Here is a 24,766-nt window from a genome sequence, read left to right as displayed (position 1 = left end):
CCCCCCCCCCCCTGACAGATTTCTGATTGACGAGGCAGCCGAGGGTCATGGGGAACCGGCAGGAAAATGAGGAGAAAGCTGATATGAGGAAGGATTTCTTCACTCAAGGATGTAACACAAGTGCCAGGCAATGACCATCTCCTACAAGAGAGGATCTAACCAACACCCCTTGACATTCAGTGGCATTACCTTCGCTGAAACCCGCACAACCAACATCCTGGGGGTTACCATTGATCAGAATCTGAAGTGAACTAGCCATATTAATACTGTGGCTACCAGGGCAGGTCAAAGGCTGGGAATCCTATGGTAAGTAACTCAGTTCCTGAACTCCCAAAGTCCGTCCACCATCTGCAGGGCACAAGTCAGGAGTGTAATGGAATACTCTCCACTTGCCTGGATGAGTGCAGCTCCAACAACACTCAAGAAGCTCGACACCATCCAGGACAGAGCAGCCATTTTGATTGTGCACTGCAGTAACTCACCAAGGTTCCATAGACAGCACCTTCCAAACCCACGACCACTGCCATCTAGAAGGACAAGAGCAGCAGATACCTGGGAACCTCATCCCCTGGAGGTTCCCTTCCAAGTCACTCACCAGACAGACTTGGAAATATATCGCCGTTCCTTCACTGTCGCTGGGGCAACATCCTGGAACTCCCTCCCTAACAGCACAGTGGGTGTACCTACACCGCAGAGACTGCAGAAGTTCAAGAAGGCAGCTCACCACCACCTTCTGAAGGGTAACTAGGGATGGACAGTAAATGCTGGCCTAACCAGTGACCCCCAAATCCCCGGTCAATGAATTTATTTAAAAAAATATTTGGACTACCAAATTCTTTTTTTTCCAATTAAGGGGCAATTTAGCACGGCCAATCTACCTACGCTGCACATCTTCTTGGGTTGTGGGGGTGAGACCCATGCAGACACGGGGAGAATGTGCAAACTCCACATGGACAGTGACCCGGCGCCGGGATCGAACCTGGGTCCTCGGCCCTGAGATGCAGCAGTGCTAACCACTGTGCCACCCAGCAATGAATTTCAAGACAATATGGTCTTTGGAATTCTCTACCCCAGAGGACTGTGGAGCCTCAGTCATTAAGTATTTTCAAGACATAGATTGATAGGTTTCTAGATATTGACGATATCAAGGGGGTAGTGTTGGAAAATGGTGTTGAGGTAGGTCGGCCAATTATCTCATTGAATGGTGGAGCAGGCTCGATGGGCCGAATGTCTGACTGCAGCTCCTATTTGTTATGGTCTGTGTGTCCAGGACAGGAAGCAGTGAGCAGGGATTTGTCAATCAGCTGAATCAGCAACTTCAGGAGAATTGGGAGGGTGAATATTAGATACAGCAGAGTGAGAATGGAGGGAGAGTGTGTGGGATGGAGATTTACAGCGTTTGGGGAATGAGAGAGGAAAGAATGTTCCTGAGAATCTCGAATTGTCTGTTCTGAATTTCTATCCTGTACTGACAGTGATGTCTTTTCTAAACTCCTTTTACAGGATGTTAAAAGGATAGGATTTACAGACAGAAATCTCAAACATCACGTCCATATCTGACAGATTCGGTTCATCGGCCATTTAATCTGGAAGGAGTAATGTTTGCCCGACCTGTTGCCTTCAAAATATTTTAAACATCAGTGTGACTGGAAAAGCACCGGGACACACAGACCCGAGTGAGAGTGTTCCAGAGCACTGACTGTGGAAAGAGCTTTAACCAGTTACACAGCCTGAATAAATACCATCACACCATTCACAGCAGGGAGAGATTGTACACGTGTTCTGTGTGTGGACGAGGCTTCAACTGATTGTCCGACCTGGAGAGACACGAGGAGACCCAAAACATGGAGAAACGGTGGAAATGTAGAGACTGTGGGAAGGGAAATAGATCTCCATCAGAGCTGGAAGCTCATCGACGCATTCACACTGGGGAGAGGCCATTTATCTGCTCTCAGTGTGGGAAGGGATTCACTCACTCATCCAACCTGCACTCACACCAGCGAGTTCACACTGGGGAGAGGCCAGTCACCTGCTCTCAGTGTGGGAAGGGATTCACTCAGTTACACAACCTGCAGTCACACCAGCGAGTTCACACAGGGGAGAGGCCATTCACCTGCTCTCGGTGTGGGAAGGGCTTCAGTTTTTCATCCAACCTGCAGAGACACCAGCGAATTCACACTGGGGAGAAGCCATTCATCTGCTCTCAATGTGGGAAGGGATTTTGTGATTCATCACACCTGCTGAGACACCAACAAGTTCATAATTGATCACAGGGGTTGGATTCTGCTGTTATTGTTTCTGCTTCAAGTACATCCAGGACGGCATTGTGTTCATTCTGACAGTTGGTCGGTGGGGAGGGTTTCTTTCTGCTGGATTGGCCGGTCTCACAACATTTCCTCTCGTGAGCTGATGCTCTGTCTCCCTCTCTCTGTCTGTCTCTCTCTCTCTCTCTCTGTCTCTCAGGGAATCTGAGACAGGAAAAGCGATGCAACCATCCCACACACAAGAAATGTTAAAGATTCCATTAGATAAAAGGAAGAGGCTCATAAAATGGCCAAAATAGTAGTAAGCCTGAGGATTGGGAACTAGTTTTAGAATTCAGCAAAGGAGGACCAAGAAACTGATCAAGAGAAAATAGAATATGAGAGCAAACTGGCGAGAAACATAAAAACCGACATAAAAGCTCCAAAAGGAATGTGAAAAGGAAAAGATTAGCAAAGACCAACGTGGGTCCATTCCAGGCAGAGACAGGAGAGTTTATAATGGGGAATAAGGAAATGGCAGAGAAACTAAACAATGTGTGTCTGTCTTCACGGATGAAGCATGGTAGCCCAGTGGTTAGCACTGTTGCTTCACTGCTCCTGGTACCCAGGTTCGATTCCCGGCTTGGGTCACTGTCTGTGTGGAGTCTGCACGGGTTCCCTCCGGATGCTCCGGTTTCCTCCCACAAGTCCCGAAAGACGTGCTGTTAAGTAATTTGGACATTCAGAATTCTCCCTCCGTGTACCCGAACAGGCCGGAATGTGGCGACTTGGGGCTTTTCACAGTAACTTCATGGCAGTGTTAATGTAAGCCTACTTGTGACAATAAAGATTATTATTATTAAGATACAGAAATTGTCCCAAAAACACAAGAGAACCAAGGCTCTAGTGAGCAGTAGAGACTGAAAGGGATTAGTGTTCATGAAAAAGCAGTACTGGAGAAATTAACGTGGTTGAAAGTTAATAAATCCCCAAAAGCTGCTGCTCTACATCCCAGAGTGTTGAAAGAGGTGGCTGTAGAGACAGTGGATACATTGATCATCTTTCAGATTGTAGATTCTGGAATGGTTCCTGCAGATTGGAAGGTGGTAAATGTAACCTCACTATTTAAGGAGGGAGAGAGAAAACGGGGAACCACAGACCCATTAGCCTGACATCAGTAGGAGGGAAAATGCTACAATCTATTATAAAGGATGTGATAACATACAAATCAGGAGCAGGAGTAGGCCACTCAGCCCCTCGAGCCTGCTCCACCATTCAGTAAGTTCATGGCTGATCTTAAACTAGTACGGCAGGGGGTTGGGTACCGGAGCAATAGGTCAGAGTGCGCAAAAAATTGAGGGAGAACTGGGAAATAGGGCCACCATGGCAACAGGGATGTTGCTGAAAACAGCGGGACTGGTGGCCGGAAATGCATATGTTTTAATGCAAGAAGTTTAACAGGTAAGGCAGATGAACTTTGAGCTTGATGTTGTTGCCATTACAGAGACCTGGTTGAGGGAAGGACAGGATTGGCAGCTAAACATTCCAGGATTTAGATGTTTCAGGCGGGATAGAGGGGGATGTAAAAGGGGTGGTGGAGTTACGCTACTGGTTAGGGAGAATATCACAGCTGTACTGCGGGAGGGCACCTCAGAGGGCAACAAGGCTGTATGGGTAGAGATCAGGAATAAAAAGGGTGCAGTGACAATGTTGGGGGTTTACTACAGGCCTCCCAACACCCAGCGGGAGATAGAACAGCCCATAGGTAGACAGATTTTGGAAAGGAGTAAAAGCAACAGGGTTGTTGTGATGGGAGACTTCAACTTCCCCAATATTGACTGGGACTCGCTTAGTGCTCGGGGCTTGGACAGGGCAGAGTTTGTAAGGAGCATCCGGGAGGGCTTCTTGAAACAATATGTAGATAATCCAACTAGAGAAGGGGCTGTACTGGGCCTGGTATTGGGGAATGAGCCCGGCCAGGTGGTAGAAACTTCAGTCGGGGAGCATTTTGGGAACAGTGACCACAATTCAGTAAGTTTTAAAATGCTGGTGGACAAGGGTAAGAGGGTGAATGTGCTAAATTGGGGGAAGGCTAATTATACTATTAGGCAGGAACAAAAGAACATAGATTTGGGGCGGATGTTTGAGGGTAAATCAACATCTGACATGTGGGAGGCTTTCAAATGTCAGTTGAAAGGAATTCAGGACCCGCATGTTCCTGTGAAGAAGGATAAATATGACAAATTTCGTGATCCTTGGATAACGAGAGATATTGTAGGCCTCGTCAAAAAGAAAAAGGAGGCATTGGTCAGGGCTAGAAGGCTGGGAACAGATGAAGCCTGTGTGAATATAAAGAAAGTAGAAAGGAACTTAAGGAGTCAGGAGGGCTAAAAGGGGTCATGAAAAGTCATTGGCAAATAGGGTTAAGGAAAGTCCCAAGGCTTTTTACACATACATAAAAAGCAAGAGGGTAGCCAGGGAAAGCATTGGCCCACTGAAGGACAGGAGAGGGAATCTATGTGTGGAGTCAAAGGAAATGGGTGAGGTACTAAATTAATACTTTGCATCAGTATTCACCAAAGAGAAGGAATTGGTGGATGTTGAGTATGGAGAAGGGTGCGTAGATAGCCTGGGTCACATTGAGATCCAAAAAGACGAGGTGTTGGGTGTCTTGAAAAATATTAAGGAGGATAAGGCCCCAGGGCCTGATGGGATCTACCCCAGAATACTGAAGGAGGCAAGAGAGGAAATTGCTGAGGCCCAGACAGAAATCTTTGGATCCTCACTGTCTTCAGGTGATGTCCTGGAGGACCGGAGAATAGCCAATGTTATTCCTTTGTTTAAGAAGGGTAGCAAGGATAATCCAGGGAACTACAGGCCGGTGAGCCTTACATCAGTGGTAGGGAATTTACTGGAGAGAATTCTTCTAGACAGGATCTACTCCCATTTGGAAGCAAGTGGTCGTATTAGCGAGAGGCAGCACGGTTTTGTGAAGGGGAGGTTGTGTCTCACTAACTTGATTGAGCTTTTCAAGGACATCACAAAGATCGTTGATGCAGGGAGGGCAGTGGATGTTGTCTATATGGACTTCAGTAAGGCCTTTGACAAGGTCCCTCATGGCAGACTAGTCCAAAAGGTGAAGTCACATGGGATCAGAGGTGAGCTGGCAAAATGGATACAGAACTGGCTAAGTCATAGAAGGCAGAGAGTAGCAATGGAAGGGTGCTTTTCTGATTGGAGGGCTGTGACTAGTGTTCTGCAGGGATCAGTGCTGGGACCTTTGCTGTTCGTAGTATATATAAATGATTTGGAGGAAAATGTAACTGGTCTGATTAGTAAGTTTGCGGACGACGCAAAGGTTGGTGGAATTGCGGATAGCAATGAGGACTGTCAGAGGATACAGCAGGATTTAGATCGTTTAGAGACTTGGGTGGAGAGATGGCAGATGGAGTTAAATCTGGACAAATGTGAGGTAATGCATTTTGGAAGGTCTAATGCGGGGAGGGAATATACAGTGAATGGTAGACCCTCAAGAGTATTGACAGTTAGAGAGATCTAGGTGTAAAGGTCCACAGGTCACTGAAAGGGGCAACACAGGTGGAGAAGGTAGTCAAAAAGGCATACTGCATGCTTGCCTTGATTGGCCGGGGCATTGAATATAAAAATTGGCAAGTCATGTTGCAGCTGTATAGAACCTTAGTTTGGCCACATCTGGAGTGTAGTGTTCAATTCTGGTCGCCACACTACCAGAAGGATGTGGAGGCTTTAGAGAGGGCGCAGAAGAGATTTACCAGGATGTTGCCTGGTATGGAGGGCTATGAATAAACTTGGTTTGTTCTCACTGGACTGACGGAGGTTGAGGGGCGACCTGATAGAAGTCTACAAAATTATGAGGGGCACAGACAGAGTGGATAGTCAGAGGCTTTTTCCCAGGGTAGAGGGGTCAATTACTAGGGGACAAAAGGTTTAAGCTGCGAGGGGCAAGGAGATGTACGAGGCAAGTCTTTTACACAGAGGGTAGCGGGCGGATGCCTGGAACTCGCTGCCGGAGGAGGTGGTGGAAACAGGGACGATAGTGACATTGAAGGGGCATCTTGACAAATACATGAATAGGATAGGAATAGAGGGATATGGACCCCGGAAGTGTAGAAGACTTTAGACGGGCAGCATGGTCAGCGCAGGCTTGGAGGGCCGAAGGGCCTGTTCCTGTGCTGTACTTTTCTTTGTTCTATGTGTTTGTTCTGATTCTTCACAACTTAGAGATTGCAGACCCAGTTTCCCCAATCTCTCCTCATAGGACAGTTCAACCATCCCAGGAACAAGTCTGGTGAACCTTCGTTGCCTCCCGCTGTGAAGCCATAATATCTTTTCGAAGGTAAGGGAAGTAAAACTGCACAAACTGCTCCAGCTGGGGTTTAACCAAGGTTCTGTACAATGGGTATATTCTGGCCGTTCTCACGACTTTGCTTCCAGTGGGCTGATGCTCTTTGAGCCTGGGAGAGCACATTTCCACTGAAATGATCCACAAAAGCTGATGAAGGACCTTTATTTTATCCTGGATAGTAAATAGTGTTTTTCCCCCATGACAGGTAGATCTAAAATAAATGCATTTGTCTCTGTTCCATTGAGTCTGCAGGACCAGGCCTGGCGATTCGATTGGTCTTTGTCAGTATTAATGCTCCACATGAGCCTCCACCCACCCCTCTTCATCTCCCTCCATCAGCATCTCCTTCTATTCCTTTCTCCCTCATGTATGTATCTAGCTTCCCCTTCAATGTATTCATGCTGTTCACCTCAACCACTCGCTGTGGTAGTGAGTTCCACATTCTCACCACTCGCTGGGCAAAGAGGTTTCTCATTGAAATCCATATTGGATTATTGAACCCCTTCATCATCTTAAAGACTTCCATCAGGTCACCCTTCAGTCTTCTCTTTCAGCCCCAGCTTTTCCTGAGGGTGAAATGCTCTCAATTCTGGTATTATTCTTGTGAATCTTTGTTACACCTTCTCCAGTGCCTCCATTTCCTTTTTCTAAATGGAGATGACAAATGTTGACAGTGTATTTAGAGTATTTAGAACAGTAGAGCACAGAAAAGGCCCTTCGGCCCTCGATGTTGTGCCGAGCAATGATCACCCCACTCAAACCCACATATTCACCCTATGCCCTTAACCCAACAACCCCCCCCCCCCATTAACCTTATTCTTTAGGACACTAAGGGCAATTTATCATGGCCAATCCACCTCACCCGCACATCTTTGGACTGTGCTCCCAGTGTAGTCTAACCCTGGCTCTAAACAAGTTGAACATAACCTCCCTGCTTTTCAATTCTATCCCTCTGGAATGGAACCTTATATATGGGCCCCACACTTTAGGAAAGATGTGAAGTTCTCAGAGAGGGTGCTGAGGAGATTGAAGAGAATGGCACGAGGGATGAGGGAGTTGGTGGAGTTGGAGAGACTAGAGCAGCTGAAATTTCTCTTCTGAGCTCAAAGTATCTGGAGGGTGGGGAAGTGGCCATTCAGCCCATTGAATCCATGCCAGCTCTCTTGAACCAACCAGTCAGTCCCATTGTCTCGAATCCCTGTAGATTCATTTCTCTCAAGTGCCATCCAATTTCCTTTTGAAATTTTTCCATTATCTCTCCTTTTGCTGCCCTCATAGGAAGTAGGTTCCGGGTCATTACCACTCTAGATGTACACAACGCTCTCAGAGCAGAGAAGGAATCCACTTGGCCCATGTTTCCCATGCCAGCTCTTTGTAAAGCTACCCATTAATACCATTGTTCGACTCATTTGTTTTCTTTTCATGAATGCATTAAATTTCTTTTTTGAAGGTACAGTTCAATCAGTTTCCAGTACCGTTTGTAGACAGTGCATTCCAAATCACAACAGCTCGCTATGTTTTACAACAAATAATTGTGGATATCGTGTGCCTGTACTTTCACAGAGTGATGAAAATGGTGTCAAAAACACGATTATTGCAAAAATTAAGATTCAATCCTTATCAATGATTTTGGTGAGGACACAGTTTGCTGACAATTAGAACAGGTGCATTTCAAGAGCACCTCTCATGACCTCTGGACCTTCAAAGTCTTTTACAGCCAATGAAGTATTTTTGAAACATTTACTGCTGTAATTTAGGAAACTAAGTACCCATGTGCAATCAAATAAAGTTTTTAAATTGTTATTTTCATTGTGTATTCACTGCCATAAATAACAAGGTCAAGGAAGCCTTTTTAACCTCAAACATGTGGCTCCCTGCAGGCGTTTCACATTTTGTATCTTTTCTATATTAACTCTGTATTGATTACATATCAAAAGCCAGTCATTAAACCAATGATTATTCAGTAGTGAACACTAATTATCATTAGTGAATTGGTATATTTGGTAATTATTTTGTAAAAGACTAGATCTTTATTTTTTTAATTAACACTTTCAACCAAAATGATTCTAAAAACTGTAGAAGTAGCAGAATTTGTTTGAAAAAATACAGCATTTTACAATTTTGAGAAGGGCTGGTAATCCAGAGACCCAGGTTAATGCTCTGGGGATCTGGGTTCAAATCCAGCTGTGGCAGATATTGAAATTTAATAAAAGTTTTGAATTAAAAGTCTAATGAGCCATTGTCGATTGTTGTAAAAGCCCATCTGGTTCACTAATGTCCTTTAGGAAAGGAAATCTGCTGCCCTCAGTGTTCTATTTGAAGATGAGTAAGAAATTGTCTCTTTCAACCAGTGTGGCTTGTCTTAACCAAATGTATCAAAGATTTCTGTATTAATTAGCTACCAGTCAATAACAGATGACTGAATAAGCAATGATCCTCAATTAAGTGACAATCAATGAATCAGTAATATCAAAAATACTGAGTTTTATTTGCTGTGTAAATGTAAAAGCTTAATTGCTGTGTATAAAGAATGTGCAATGAGGATAAATGTACTGGCAAGAGAGACCTTCAAACTCTGATTAGCCTCAACATTTGAAACTATGAATAAGGGATTGTATAGAATCAGATAAAGGGATAGTATGAAACAGTTCTATTGTATTTCTGTCTGAGATAATGAGAGAAGTTGGTGTCAGTAATTGGGAATTAAATTAATCCAGTGACCAAATTGACCAATTGTCATGTTACAACAGGCCCAACTCTGACGTGAGGTAATGGTCACTTTGGGGATAAAAGTAGACGTTCTGAAGGTCTTCATTAGTGGCCAAGTACTGAAGATTCCCGAGGCCGGGTTCCAAGGAAAATACTGTCAAAAGGAGCCAGAGAGGGTTACGCTGCTACAGACTGATCACCCACATGAAGTTGTAAAAGTCAATGTCTTAAAGTTCTTCAGTAAACCGTACTCATTTAATAAATTTCTTTTTAAATTTACCATCCAGAGAATTCTGCCTTTGCCTTAATTGGTTAAAGTCTTGTCTGAACCAAAGTGAATTTATTAAATGGTGAGTTGGGGATGGCTGAAGACAATTAATTTCCAGATAATGAGATCGGATAACAGAAATCTTCAATTTAAAAACTTGCATTTCCATGAAATGAAAAAAATGAAAATTGCTTATTGTCACAATTAGGCTTAAAATGAGGTTACTGTGAAAAGCCCCTAGTCGCCACATTCCGGCGCCTGTTCGGGGAGGCTAGTACGGGAATTGAACCCTCGCTGCTGGCCTTGTTCTACTTTACAAGCCAACTGTTTTAGCTCACTGTGCTAAACCAGCCCACACAAAGGACTATGGGGATAGTATGGGGGAAAAGGCATTGAAGTGGATGATCAGCCATGATCGTATTGAATGGTGGAGCAGACTCGACGGGCTGAATGGCTAACTCCTGCTCCTATGTTCCAATTATACAAAGATAGGAAGGAAAGTAAATTGTGAAGGGGGACATAAGAAGACTAAAGTGATATAGATAAGTTACGTGAGTGGGGAAAAAATCTGCCAAATGCAGTATAATGAGGGAAAAATGTGAAATTGTCCATCATGGCAGAAAGAATAAAAAAAGCTTATTATCGAAATGGTGAGAGATTGCAGAACTCTGAGATTCAGAGGGATCTGGGTGTCCAAGAGCATAAATCACAAAAGGCGAATATACAGGTACAGCAAGTAATTAGGAAAGCTAAGAGAATGTTATTGTTTATTGTAAGGGGAATTGAATACAAAAGTAGGGAGGTTATGCTTCAGTTATACAGGACATTGGTGAGACCACATCTGGAGCACTGTGTACAGTATTGCTCTCATTTAAGGAATGATGTCAATGTGTTGGAAGCAGTTCAGAGAAGGTTTACTGGACTCATACCTGGAATTGGAGGCTGGTCTTATGAAGAATGATTGGACAGGCTGGGCTTGTGTCCAATGGAGTTTTGGTGACTTGATTGAACCGTATAAAGGTCCTGAGGGGCCTTGACAGGGTGGATGTGGAAAGGATGTTTCCTCTTGTGGGAGAATCTAGAAATTGGAGTCACTTTAAAAGTAATAAGTTGCCCATTTAAGGCAGAGGAGAATTTTTTTCTCAGAGGGTCCTGAGTCTTTGGAACTCTCTTCCTTAAGGGCAGTGGAAGCAACGTCTTTGAATATTTTGAAGACAGAGTTGGATAGAATCTTGATAAGCAAGGGGGTGAAAGGTTATCGGGGTGTCAGCGGGAGTGCGGAGTTGAGGTTGCAATCAGATCAGCCGGGAACTTACTGAATGGTGGAGCAGGCTCGAGGGGCCGAGTGGCCTACTCCTGCTCCTAATTTGTACGTTATCACATCCTTGATAATAGATTGTAGCATTTTCCCTCCTACTGATGTCAGGCTAATGGGTCTGTGGTTCCCTGTTTTCTCTCTCCCTCCTTAAATAGTGGGGTTACATTTACCACCTTCCAATCTGCAGGAACCATTCCAGAACCTATAGAATTTTGAAAGGTGATCACCAATGTATCGACTATCTCTACAGCCGCCTCTTTCAACACTCTGGGATGTAGAGCATCAGCTTCTGGGGATTTATTAACTTTCAACCACATTAATTTCTCCAGTGCTACTTTTTCACTAATACTAATCTCTTTCAGTTTCCTCGTGCTCACTAGTCCCTTGGTTCTCTCGTCTTTTTGGGACAATTTCTGTCTCTTCCTCCGTGAAGACAGACACACATTGTTTAGTTTCTCTGCCATTTCCTTATTCCCCATTATAAACTCTCCTGTCTCTGCCTGGAATGGACCCACATTGGCCTTTGCTAATCTTTTTCTTTTCACATTCCTATAGGAGCTTTTCCAGTCGGTTTTTATGTTTCTCCCCAGTTTGCTGTCATATTCAATTTTTTCTTTATCAGTTTCTTGTTCCTCCTTTGCTGAATTCTAAAACTAGTTCCCAATCCTCAGGCTTCCAGCTATTTTGGCCACTTTATGAGCTTCTTCCTTTGATCAAATGGAATCAATTGCATAACTTTTCCTGCTGGATTTTTGTTCCCTGAAGGAATCTATATTTGGTGTATATATGTGAAATGAAAGTTGCCAAAGTCCCAGAGGCTGATCTCCCTTTTGAGAGAGTGAGAGATAACTGGTGATTTAACCTCAGGGTCACCACACCTCATGCGAGGGGCAATGTTGAGAAGGTGGACCCTTCATGGTTGTGGACCCCTGCTATTTGAGTCACTCCACATCATGATCAGCCATCCAGGCAACTGAGCTAAGTAACGCCCCCCCCCCCCGCAGATGAATAATAATGCCTTAAATATTAGCTATTACCTGATTCCCATCACACCATTTAATGTGGATTCCCAGGCACCTCAGCCAACTTGCCCCCTCCATACCCTGATAGTTTTCTTCTGTGAGAAAGGCCTCGAAAAATTAAACAGAAAAAACATGTAACCACCAGGGCCCATCTTCATGGCAATGTGGCAGGATATGGGGGGGCATCCAAACAGAAATGCAAACTGAATATCTTCCCACTTCCAAACACCCCTTCAATCTGTGATCCTCGTCAAATTTTAAACAAGGTAGTCACAACAAGACTCGAAGAGCATGAGCCCTCTGGAGACAAAGCCGTGAGAACGACCAGTCCAGCAGAAAGAAACCAACCCCATTGACCAACTGACAGAATGAGCAAAATGCAGTCCTTGATGTAACTGAGTGCGGAAACAATAACAGCAGAATCCAACCCCTGTAATCATTTGTGAACTTGTTGGTGTCTCAGCAGGTGCGATGAATCATGGATTCCCTTCCCACATTGAGAGGTGAAAGGTCTCTGCCCAGTGTGAACTCGCTGATGTGTCCGCAGGTTGGATGAATCACTGAATCCCTTCCCACACTGGGAGCAGGTGAACGGTCTCTCCCCTGTGTGAACTCGCTGATGTCTCTTCAGACTGGATAACTGAGTGAATCCCTTCCCACACTGAGAGCAGGTGAATGGCCTCTCCCCAGTGTGAACTCGCTGATGTTTCTTCAGACTGCATAACTGAGTGAACCCTTTACCACACTGAGAGCAGGTGAACGGTCTCTCTCCAGTGTGAACTTGCTGGTGTAACTTCAGACTCGATAGGCGAGGGAATTCTTTTCCACACTGAGAACAGATGAATGGCCTCTCCCCAGTGTGAACTTGCTGGTGTAACTTCAGACTGGATAACTGAGTGAATCCCTTCTCACACTGAGAACAGGTGAATGGCTTCTCCCCAGTGTGAATGCGTCGATGAATCTCCAGCAGAGATGGGAATCTGTATCCCTTCCCACAGTCTCCACATTTCCACGGTTTCTCCATGTTTTGGGTCTCCTCGTGTTTCTCCAGGTTGGACAATCAGTTGAAGCCTCGTCCACACACACAACACGTGTACGGTCTCTCCCCGCTGTGAATGGTGTGATGTTTTTTCAGGCTGTGTAACTGATTAAAGCTTTTTCCACAGTCAGTGCTCTGGAACACTCTCACTCGGGTGTGTGTGTCTCGGTGCTTTTCCAGTCACACTGATGTTTTTTTAGCTTTGTTGAAGTCAACATTTCTCATAGATTTAATGGCCGATGAACCGAGTGACTATCAGATCTAGACGTGATGTTTGAGATTTCTGTCTGTAAATCCTCTCCTTTTCACATCCTGTAAAAGGAGTTTGCAAAAGACATCACAGTCAGTACATAATAGAAATTCAGAACAGGTTGTTTCAATTTCTATGGATCATTCCTTCCTCTCTCATTCTCCAAATGCTGTAAATCTCCATCCCACACACTCTCTCTCCATTCTCACTCTGCTGTATCTAATATTCACCCTCCCAATTCTCCTGAAGGTGCTGATTCAGGCTGATTGACAGATCCCTGCTCACTGCTTCCTGTCCTGGACACAGAGATCATAACAAATAGGAGCTGCAGTCATCCATTCAGCCCATCAAACCTCCTCGACCATTCAATGAGATCATTGGCCGATCTATCTCAGCACCATTTTCCCACACTATCCCCCATATCCCTCAATATCTTCAATATAGAGAAACCTATCAATCTCGGTCTTCAAAATACTTGATGACGGAGGCTCCACAATTCTCTGGAGTAGGGAATTCCAAAGCTTCAGCATATTGTCTTTAAATTAATTGCTGGGGGCAGCAGAGCGGCACAGTGGTTAGCACTGCTGCCCCTCAGTGCCGAGGACCTGGGTTTGATCCCGGTCCCGAGTCACTGTCCATGTGGAGTCCGCACATTCTCCCTGTGCCAGCGTGGGTCTCACCTCCACAATGTAAATCGATGTGCAGAGTCGGTCAATTGGACACGCTAAATTGCCCCTTAATTGGAAAAAAAAAATGGGTACTCTGAATTTTTTTTTTTGAAGGACAACTAAGTTTTGGAGCCAGATATGTAATTAAAGCATCATAAAAAGCGCGGGCTAATGGAATGTTGTTTGGATGAAGGGGATTCCCTGTGGAGATAATTAGATTTCAGCTTGGTAAGATGGTGTCAGTACTGGGAGGAGCCACGGTTTCAGGCTTTTTGCAGCAAAGCAGTGTTTTAGTTGAGAATTAGTTCAAGATGTGAGCAGAGGTCAGGCATCTCAGTTCAGTTGAAAAGATATGGCTGTAACTAGATTAGCAGTTTCTTTCCAAGCAATTCAGAAGGTGAGCTGAAACAAGCCAAAACAGCTTCCCAAGTTTCTTCATGGTTCTGACAGGATTCAGATATTTTCTTTAAAGTGGTGACACGTGATCTCTCTTTCTCAAAGAACATCTGTGTGAAGCAGGTATTGCTGAGGGCTAACTGTGTTTAACAGTGGATTGAGAGCGGAGATGGTGTTTTTGTTGTTTGAGTGGGAATAAAGGTAGCAGTTAAGGGTTACTGTATTGATTAGCATTACTTAAGGGCCAATTGTCAGCTGTTTTCTGGTGTGATGTTAAATATATTTTAATATTGTGTCAATAATAACGTTTGTTTCCATATAGCATGGCCCTATTTTTTGTGAAATCACTCCTGGAGTGAGGTATCCTTTCCTCACAGTCTGACAAAACACAAATAAAATATTGGGGTTTGTGTCCAGTATCTGAGCCACTGTTGGGGTCTGGTCCGGGATCAGTGAGGAGGTGGGTTATGTGGATGTTTAGAGAACTTTGTACCCGAGGAGCAGAGATTTTACCTTCTTTCCAGCCCCACATCAATGTCAGACTAGAATCTACAACTTTTTTGTGCCGAGGACGATCCTACACCTGGTGTCCACTTGCACCACAGGGAGCATCGTAATCGCAGACCTTCCCCCGTTTGTCTGGAGTTTTTGCTCGAGGGCTTACCCCCAGGTCGAAAATGTGGAGGTTTGGAGCCTCCCTGAGTTCATTTATTCTGCACTTTCGTGAAGAGTTTGAGTTCTTCCTTTGGGTTAACTCGACTCCTGGTATTTCCTGCTCCATTTTGTGGGAGACGTGTAAAGTTTATGCTCGGGGCTGATCATTTCTTACCCTGCTAATAAAAGGTGCAGGATGCTGGAGAACTAGCGACATCTGGAGGTTTGTTTGGCAATGATGAGGAGAATTATAAGAAGCCTCCTAGTAAGCTATTGCTGAAGGAGGTTAATGCAGCAAGTGTGGCTTTGGACTCCCTGTTGACTCAGCAGGTCGAGAAAAGTTGAAAGTTTGTGAAGTCGAAGTTGTACGAGTTTGGGAATAAGCCGAGCAAATACGTGGCCTGTTTGACAAAGAAAAAGGCCGACTTTAGAGCAAATCCCTCTCTGTGGCTTGAGGATGGAAAAGGATGAGATACACAGGGATTTTGTAAATCTATGCAGGATTATACGAGTCTGAGTAATCTGGTGATGTGTTGGATTCAATTGTTATATCACAGACCAGCAGCGGTGGTGCTCACCAATGGTTTAAGAGTGTCGCAGTTTGAGCTTCAGAGAGGGACTAGACAGGGCTCTCCTCTGTGCCCCTGGCCACTGAGCCCTTGCCGGAGGATATCAGATCAGATCCTCTGATATTGGGACTGGGGGAGGGGGGGTGGGGTGAGGCAGCACAAAATCACTCTGTGTGCAGATGACGGGCTGCAGTTTGTATCAAACCCCAGTGTTTCAGTCCCAGCCATTATTGGAGTAGTGCATAGATTTACTGGCTTCTCTGGTTACGAGATCAGTTTTACTGAGTCTGAGGCCATGCCAGTGGGGAGGGGTTGAGGGGTAAACCCCCTCTTGCCAACTTCCCCTTCAGATGCCTCCCCCCCCCCCCCCCCATGCCATTTAAAACCTGGAAGTGTCAATGGCCCCTCTTTCAGACAGCTATATAGGGCCACATATAACTTTCCGCAGCTGATCGTGACGATGAGGTGGGACCTTGCCCGGTGGTCGGCTCTTCCGATTTCATGGCGAGGGAGGATCGCCTTCATTAAAATGAATGTGTTGCCCAGACGGTTGTACCCTCTGCAGATGCTGCCTATACTGCTGTCGACCAGAGTCGTTAGAGAAATTAATCAAATCAGGGCAGGACTTACTCAGTTAATGGTATAGAGTTGGGGAGAGTTACAGAACAAAGAGATCCAGGAGTTCAGGTTCATAGCTCCTTGTAGGTGGAGTCGCAGGTGGACAGGGTGGTGGAGAAGGCAGTCAGTATGCTCAGTTTTATTGGTTAGAATATAGAATACAGGAGTTGGGATGTCTTATTGAAGTTGTACAAGACATTGGTAAGATCACACATGGAATACTGTGTTCAATTCTGGTCACCCTATTATAGAAAGAATATTGTTAAACTAGAAAGAGTGCAGAAGAGATTTACCAGGATGCTGCCAGGACTTGATGGTCTGAGTTATAAGGAGAGGCTGGGTGGGCTGGGACGTTTTCCCCTGGAGCGTAGGAGGCTTAGTGGTGATCTTATAGAAGTCTATAAAATAATGAGAAGCATAGATAAGGTATATAGTCGACAACTTTCTCCTAAGGTAGAGGAGTCTAGAACTAGAGGGCATAGGTTTAAGGTGAGAGGAAGAGAGATACAAAAGAGACCAGAGGGGAAAATTCTTCACACAGAGGCTGGTGAGCATCTGGAATGGCTGCCAGAGGCAGTGGTACAGGCAGGTACAATTCTGTCCTTTAAAAAGCAGTTAGACAGTTACAAGGGCAGGGTGGGTACCGAGGGATATGGGCCAAATGCTGGCAAGTGGGACTAGCTTAGTGATAGAAACTGGGCAGCATGGACAAGCTGGGCCGAAGGGCTTGGTTCCATGCTGTAAACATCTATAACTACCTGGAACAAAAAGAAACCTCGCCTCAAGTCTGTTAAGCTCCAATCACCAGGAGCTAAGGGAGGGTAAAGTCTCCCACAAATCAGGCTTCATCAATTGGCCTCTCGTTTTAGGTTCATAAGAGATTGAGTTAGGATGGAGCCAACATTCATCTGGCTCAATACAGAAGCAGACCAGTCAGTTCTCCCTCTATCCAAAACTGGCATCGGCTGATTATGGAATGCATCTCCATGCAATTTTTAATGTCTACAATTCATTCTGAGTCTTATGCATTGGGTAAAGTATGGGACTCCTATCTCAAATACATAGGCTCCAATTTGACTGACTTGCTCCTTCTGGGCTTTCCATGAGTGAATTCAATTTAACTCAGGTCGGGAGTACGGCGCAGTAGTTAATGCTGCGACCTCAGTGCCAGGGATCCAGGTTCAATTCCAGCCTCGGGTTGCTGTCTGTATGGAGTTTTATATTCTCCTCGTGTTTCCTCCGGGTGCTCCGGTTTCCTCCCACTGTCCAAAGATGTGCAGTGAAAATGGATTGGTCATGCTAATTTGCCCCTTCGTGTCCAAGATGTGTAGGTTAGGTGGGTTGACCATGATCAATGTACCGGGTTACGAGGATAGGATGGCGAGTGGGCCTCAGTGAAATGCTCTTTCTGGAGCTCAGTGCAGATGTGAAGGGGCGAATAGCCTTCTGCACTACAGGAGTTCTATGTCATCTATGTTGTGTTATTCATTTTAATTTGATTATGCTGTTAGTCTGTGAAATTTTGGGGTTTACAAACTGAAATGTTATATAATCTTACCCTCTTTCCCCACTCATTACTTTAACCTGTTAACTGGTTCTTCAGTTGATCTGGCATTTCATCTCGAGGCTCTGGTCCCTCAAATATCCTGTTCCAAATTAATTCTGCAATGTGTTGCTTAGATTTATGTTGGCAATATCTTTTGTTCCGCTCTGTGCCCATTTGCCATGATTTTTTTCTGTTACTCTGTTGCATTCATTGTTTAAAAAATGATTTAAAACATACCAATTTATTAAAAATCTATCCAACTCATCCATGAATATATTCAATGACCCCCACATCCCATTGTACTTTATTACAGAACCATAAATAATATATCTAATCTGTACCGGATAACAGCACGAGACATGTCTCTGTCTGGTATTAATTTACTGTCCCCTTAAAAGTCAGGCATAGCCTGGAGAAACCAGCCCTTTAATTGTGAACATTAGGAAAGAGACCATCCTTTTAGCCAGACAAAAAAATGTGCCAAACTGAGGGAGCAAAGGATGTCAATGTCTTTAAGAGAGAGGGAGAGCTGGGCCAAGCTTTGCAGAGTCTGCACCCTCCCTGGATTCACTTCCTTTCCCTTCAGTTGCTGCAAGTGACCAATTGAAGGTCAGAATGAGAAAAGAAATGGAAAGAGGGAGAAAAGAAAGTGTTTTACTCACAGATGTTGGAGACAAAAGGAGTTTTCAGTCTGTGTGAAGCCCCACGTTTTGCTCATTGTCCAGTTTCCGCATTCAAACAACGGGGGAGCTGATTGGATGGAGGAAGAGAGTCCTTCCGGTTCAGCAACTCTTCCCATTGGTCAACAACGTTCCTGCGCACGTGTAGGAATCCGCGGTGACGTATCAGGGTTCCAGTGCGCAGGCCCGGCGCGCGGACACAGCAGCTCCGCCCCACTCATTGTTCCCCCTCCTCCAGACAAGGTTTCCAGGCAACCGGCTGACAGCTCCGGCCAGAGCGAGAAGCCGCTCGGTGATTTCCCCTCCACCGGAACGGGACTGCGCATTTTGAAGAGAGAGGAGAGGCTGCGCATGTGCGAGGGAAAGCCCACCCCTGACCTTCCTGCTGAGGTATTGACCAATGGGAAGAGTTAGGCCTGGAAGGACTCTTGTCCTCCAGTCAATCAGCGCGGGCTTTGTGTGAATGGAGATTGAACTCCAAACAGACTGAAACCTCCTCCTGTCTCCTATATCTGTGAGTAAAACACTTTCTTTTCTCCCTTTCCATTTATTTTCTCATTCTCACCTTCAATTGGTCACTTGCAGCAACTGAAGAGAAAGGAAGTGAATCCAGGGAGGGTGCAGACTCTGGAAAGCTTGGCCCAGGTCTCTCTCTCTCTCTCAAAGACATTGACATCCTTTGTTCCTCAGCTTGACACATGTATTTGTCGAGACTCTCTCTGAAGATTAGGTACTATAAACCATCCACGAGCCCTGCCCCTGCCCAGCCTGTAATATAACAGGGGCTAGTTTAGCTCAGTTGTTTGGACAGCTGGTTTGTGATGCAGAGCGAGGCTTCAATTCCCGACTGAGGTTATTCATGAAGGGACCACCTTCTCAACCTTGTCTCTTGCCTGAGGTGTGTTGATCCTCAGGTTAAATCACCACCAGTCAGATATACCCTCAAAGGGGAAAGTAGCCTCTGGTCATCTGGGACCTTGGCGACTTTACCTTTAATTTAACAATTGAATCCACTCGATATAATCCTCACCCAATCCGAAGCCTCGAATCGTATGCACCAGATAATTCGACTCGAGCAAAAGTTTTCTCTGCATTGAAGAAGATCACCAGCACATCCACTGTGTATTTCTGAAAAGCCTGAATCACATTCAGCAACCTTCCAACATTGTTACTGGAAAGTCTTCCCCCTTATAAACCCAGTCTGGTTCTCCCCCTCCCCTGCACGATTGTTGGAAGGATGTCCACCAGCCTTCTCGCCAAAACTTTAGATCGTAATTTGAAGTCAAGCTTCAGGAGAGATATTGGCCAATAAGAGGCACACTCTTCTGAGTCCTTCAGAATCAAAGAGACAGTAGCCTCCCGAAGAGTCGATGGCAGCATCCCTGAGTCAAAAGAGTGACAATACATACCCATCGATGGGTCCAACAACAAATCCTCAAGCCCCCGATAAAACTCAAACCCACGGCCATTCCAGTCCCGGTGCTTTACCCGGCTACAGTTCCTTCATGGCCTTTGAGACCTCTTCCCTAGAAAGGGGAGCATTAAGAGGCTCACACTGGCTTTCTGAGGCCTCCGGAAGCTTCAGGGAAGAGAATACATACCCCATATCCACCAACACTTCACCAGACTTCAGAGACTTTATAATCCTCCATAGAGTTCCCCAAATCCCTGTTTATCTCTTCTGTCCTCACAACCCTTTTCCCTCCCCCAAGCCGCACAGAGGAAATTGTTTCAATGTTGACCTTTTTCTTTGTCAAACAGGTGAAGTATTTGCTCGGTTTGTTGCCAAACACGTACAATGTCTGCCTCGCAACCTTTCTCGACCTGCTGCATCAATAGGGAGTCCAAAGCCACTCTTGCCGCATTAACCTCCTTCAGCAATAGCTTATTCGAGATCTCCTTATAATTCTGCTCGGCCTTCGTGAAACAAACCCCCAGACGTTGCTGGTTCTTCAGCATCCGAGCATAAACTTTACATGTCTCCCATAAAATGGAGGGGGAGATACCAGGGGTCGCGTTAACCCAAAGGAAGAGCTCAAACTCATTCTTAAAATGATTAGTATATGAAGTATCTCTGATCAGAGAGGCAGCAAACCTCCAGATTCTCAACCTGGGGATGAACGCTCGAGTGGAAATTCCAGAGAAACAGGGGAATGGTCCACAATCGATGTTCACTATGGTGCAAGAGGACACCAGGTGTAGGATTGTCCTTGAGATAAAAATGTTGTTGATTCTAGTCTGACATTGATATGGGGCTGGAAAGAAGGTAAAATCTCCTCCCCTCGGGTGCAAAGTTCACCCACCTCCTCACAAGTAAAGGCCATCGCCCTAGCTTGCAGCTTGGGGGCGGTTGGGGGGGGGGGGGGTTACCTGGTAACCCGGAGCATATCTACCAGCGGATTTAAGGGACAGTTGAAGTCACCAACCACAAAAGAGTTAGTTGAAGCTAACTCTGCAAAATCCACAAAGGCCTCAGTAATGAACTCTGGGGAGCAATTCGGGGATCCATAAACATTCATTATTGAGACAGCATCTCAGGGCAGCATGGTGGCACAGTGGTTAGCATTGCTGCCTATGGTGCTGAGGACCCGGGTTCGAATCCCGGCCCTGGGTCACTGTCCGTGTGGAGTTTGCACATTCTCCCCGCGTCTGCGTGGGTTTCACCCCCACAACCCAAAGATGTGCAGGATAGGTAAATTGGCCACGCTAAATTGCCCCTTAATTGGAAAAAATAATTGGGTACTCTAAATTTTAAAAAAAGAAAAAAAAGAAACAGCATCTCCATGCACCGAACCTCTAATGATCACATATCTACCTCCTTTGTCCTTGGTGCGGTATCAATCAGAAAAGTGATATTTTTATTAATAAAGATTGACACATCCCTGCCACTTGATGAAAAGGAGATGAAAAAACCTGCCCCACTCAATCCCACCTCAATTTAAAGTGTTCCTCATCCAGATGAGTTTCCTGTAATAAAGCGATGTCGACTTTCTCCTTAAGAAAGGAGAGGATAACCATAGATTTCAGCCAGGGAAGTGGGATTGGAAAGGAATTAGGACACAAAAAAGATTTATTTCTTGGGGGTCGTTTTGCGGGATTGAAGGAGCTGGGAGTGAAGTATGGGCTGGAGCAGGGGGAAATATTTAGATGTATGTAGGTTCGAGACTTTGCCAGAAAGGAGATTCAGAGTTTCCCAGTAGAGCCGGCTTCCACAGTGCTGGAGGAGGTGCTGACGACAGGGGGACTGGGGAAGGGGTAGTATTGGCGGTTTACGGGGCTATTTTGGAGGAGGAGAAGGCACCTTGTGTGTTTCTGTTTGCCCTGTGTATTGTTCTCATGTATGGAATGATCTGTCTGAACTGTACGCAGAACAATACTTTTCACTGTATCTCGGTACACGTGACAATAAACAAATCCAATTCTCACCATTGAGATGATAGTATTTCTAATCAGTAAGGCTACTCCACCTACTCTGCCATATTCTCTGTCCCTCCTGTAAACTTTATAACCGGTATATTTGGTACCCAGTCCAGACCATCCTGCTACTTGTTTTTGGAACTGTGTTGAGTTCCCCTGAGGCCTTTCCCTCCCCCTCCATTTGTTAGTTTAAAGTTCTTGTGACCTCCCTATTTATCCTTTCCACGTGGAAACTGGTCCCAGATCGATTCAGATAGAGACCGTCCCAACGGTACAGATCCCTCCTGTCCCAATACTGATGCCAGTGCCCCATGAAATGGAACCCCTCTTTCCCACACCACTCCTTTAGCCACGTGTTTACTTCCCTAATTTTCTCATCCCTCTGCCAATTTGCACGTGGCTCAGGGAATAATCCAGAGATTATAACCCTTGGGACCTGTTCTTTAATTTTGTTCCTCGTTCCTGATATTCCCAACAGCTCCTCTTTCCGAGTCTTGTTGATGTTGTTTGTCCCAATGTGGACCATAACAACTGGATCCTCCCCCTCCCTCTCCAATATCCTTTCAAGCCGGTTAGAGATGCCCCTCACCCTGGCACCGGGCAGACAACATACCCTGTGGGACTCTCGGTCCTGCTTCCAAAGGATGTTATCAGTTCCCCTAATTATAGAATCCCCGACAACTACCACTTCCTCCCCCCGCTTGAATGGCCTCCTGTACCAGGGTGCAGTGGTCAGCCAGCTCATCCTTCCTACAGTCACTGCTCCGATACCCTGCCCCTCCGAATCCGCTCCCTGGAGACTCGGCTGTGAATCCCCGAGATAAGGTTTCTGTCCTCACAGCTCCGAAACTCCGTCCCTCCGAGTCCGCTCCCTGGAGACTAGGTTTGGGGAATAGGTATTGGAGACGAGGGATTAGGGAATGAGAGGAAGGAATGTTCCATAGAAACTAGAATTATATGTTCTGAATTTCTATCCTGTACTGAGTGTTGACTTTTGTAAATTCCTTTTACAGATATTACAAGAGGAGGAATTACAGACAGGAATCTCAATTGTCACGTCTCGGTCTTACAGAGTCACTCGATACCTTGGGATCTGAGTATCATCGGCCTTTAAATCTACAAGGAGAGATGTTTCCTTGATCTGTCAGCATCAAAAGATTTTCAACATCAGTGTGGCTGGAAAAGCACCGAGACACACACACCCGAGTGAGAGTGTTCCAGAGCACTGACTGTGGAATGAGCTTTAACCAGTTATGTAGTCTGAAAAAACATCAGACCATTCATAGCGGAGAGAGACGGTACATGTGTTCTGTGTGTGGACGAGGCTTCAACTGATTGTCCGACCTGGAGAGACACGAGGAGACCCAAAACATGGAGAGACCGTGGAAATGTGGGGACTGTGGGAAGGGATTCAGAGTCCCATCTGTGCTGGAAATTCATCAACGCATTCACACTGGGGAGAGGCCATTCACCTGCTCTCAGTGTGGGATGGGATTCACTCGGTTATCCATCCTGAAGAGACACCAGCGGGTTCACACCGGGGAGAGGCCGTTCATCTGCTCTCAGTGTGGGAAAGGATTCACTACTTCATCGGACCTGCTGACACACCAGCGAGTTCACACTGGAGAGCGGCCATTCAATTGCTCTCAGTGTGAGAAAGGATTCACTCAGTCATCCCACCTGCTGACACACCAGCGAATTCACACTGGGGAGAGGCCGTTCACCTGCTCTCAATGTGAGAAGGGATTCATTCAGTTATCCAACCTGCTGACACACCAGCGAGTTCACACTGGGGAGAGGCCATTCACCTGCTCTCAGTGTGGGAAGAGATTCACTCAGTTACCCAGCCTGAAGATACACCAGAGAGTTCACACTGGGGAGAGGCCGTTCACCTGCTCTCAGTGTGGGAAAGGATTCACTACTTCATCGGAGCTGCTGAGACACCAGCGAGTTCACACTGGAGAGAGGCCATTCAATTGCTCACACTGTGAGAAAGGATTCACTACTTCATCAAGCCTGATGACACACCAGCGAATTCACACTGGGGAGAGGCCATTCACCTGCTCTCAGTGTGAGAAGGGATTCACTCGGTTATCCAGCCTGAAGAAACACCAGCGAGTTCACACTGGGGAGAAGGCGTTAACCTGTTCTCAGTGAGAGAAGGGATTCCGATATCCATACACCCTGCAGGAACACTAGCGGGTTCAATGGCAGGAACACCTGGAACAAGCCGTTCACCTGCTCTGAGCTGGGGAGACATTCAATAATCCGGAGACACTCGTGAGTTAATTCTGGGAAGAGACCATTCATCTGCTCTCAATGTGGGGAGGGGTTTTGTGATTCATCACATCTGTTGTGACGGCAACAAGTTCACAATAAATTCCAGATGTTGGCTCTTGTTATTGTTTCTGCTTTCACTGACATCCAGGACTGCATTTTGTTCATTCTGACATCTGGTGAATGATGATGATTGGAGGGTTTCTTTCTGCTGGACTGACCGGTCTAACACCTCTGCCTCTGGTGGGCTGACCATTTTTGAGTCTCGTTGCAATTACCTGGTTCCAGGTTTGACGAGGGGCACAGAATGAAAAGGTGTTTGCATGTTGGAAGATATTTAGTTCCCAAAGCAGTCACCTTGCCATGAAGATGGGCTCTGGTGGTTACATGGTTCTTTTGTCTAATTTATCTGGGTGTTTCTGATGGAGTGGGAGGGAGTCCCAAGGAAGGTGAAGCAAAAGTGGGAAGAAGAGGTGGGTGGGGAGTTAGAGGCGGGATTATGGGAGGAGGCCCTGAGGTGAGTCAACGTTTCCTCGTCCTGTGCCAGGCTCAGCCTAATACAATTCAAGGTGGTCCATAGAGCGCACAGGGCGGGGGTGCAGATCAGCAGATTCTTTGAGGGGGTGGAAGACAGATGTGGGTGCTGTGCGGGGGGGACCTGTGAACCATGTTTATTTGTTCTGGGCATGTCCGAGGCTGAGAGGTTTC

At 45.8% G+C, this 24,766-nt stretch overlaps 1 protein-coding gene and 1 long non-coding RNA gene across 2 annotated transcripts in view; both read left to right on the top strand.

Annotated features, from left to right (window-relative positions):
* The window catches only part of LOC119951593 (zinc finger protein 271-like), a 73,542-nt gene extending 49,369 nt beyond the window's left edge, over nt 1-24,173 (top strand). The window contains exon 3 of the mRNA XM_038774777.1: nt 23,186-24,173. Within this exon, the coding sequence (XP_038630705.1) occupies nt 23,186-23,938 (753 nt within the window). The 3' untranslated portion in view covers nt 23,939-24,173. The remainder of the gene's footprint in view (nt 1-23,185) is intronic.
* On the top strand, nt 6,360-9,615 carry LOC119951274. Its single transcript, XR_005457575.1, has 2 exons — nt 6,360-6,618; nt 9,378-9,615. It is a non-coding gene; the product is annotated as an uncharacterized LOC119951274 (long non-coding RNA).
* Nucleotides 24,174-24,766: the final 593 nt, after the last annotated feature.

This window comes from Scyliorhinus canicula, chromosome 17 (assembly GCF_902713615.1).
Source record: "Scyliorhinus canicula chromosome 17, sScyCan1.1, whole genome shotgun sequence".
Taxonomy (NCBI): Eukaryota; Metazoa; Chordata; class Chondrichthyes; order Carcharhiniformes; family Scyliorhinidae; genus Scyliorhinus; species Scyliorhinus canicula.
Note: the sequence above shows the minus strand (reverse complement) of the source record. Positions and strands in the feature narration are given on the sequence as shown.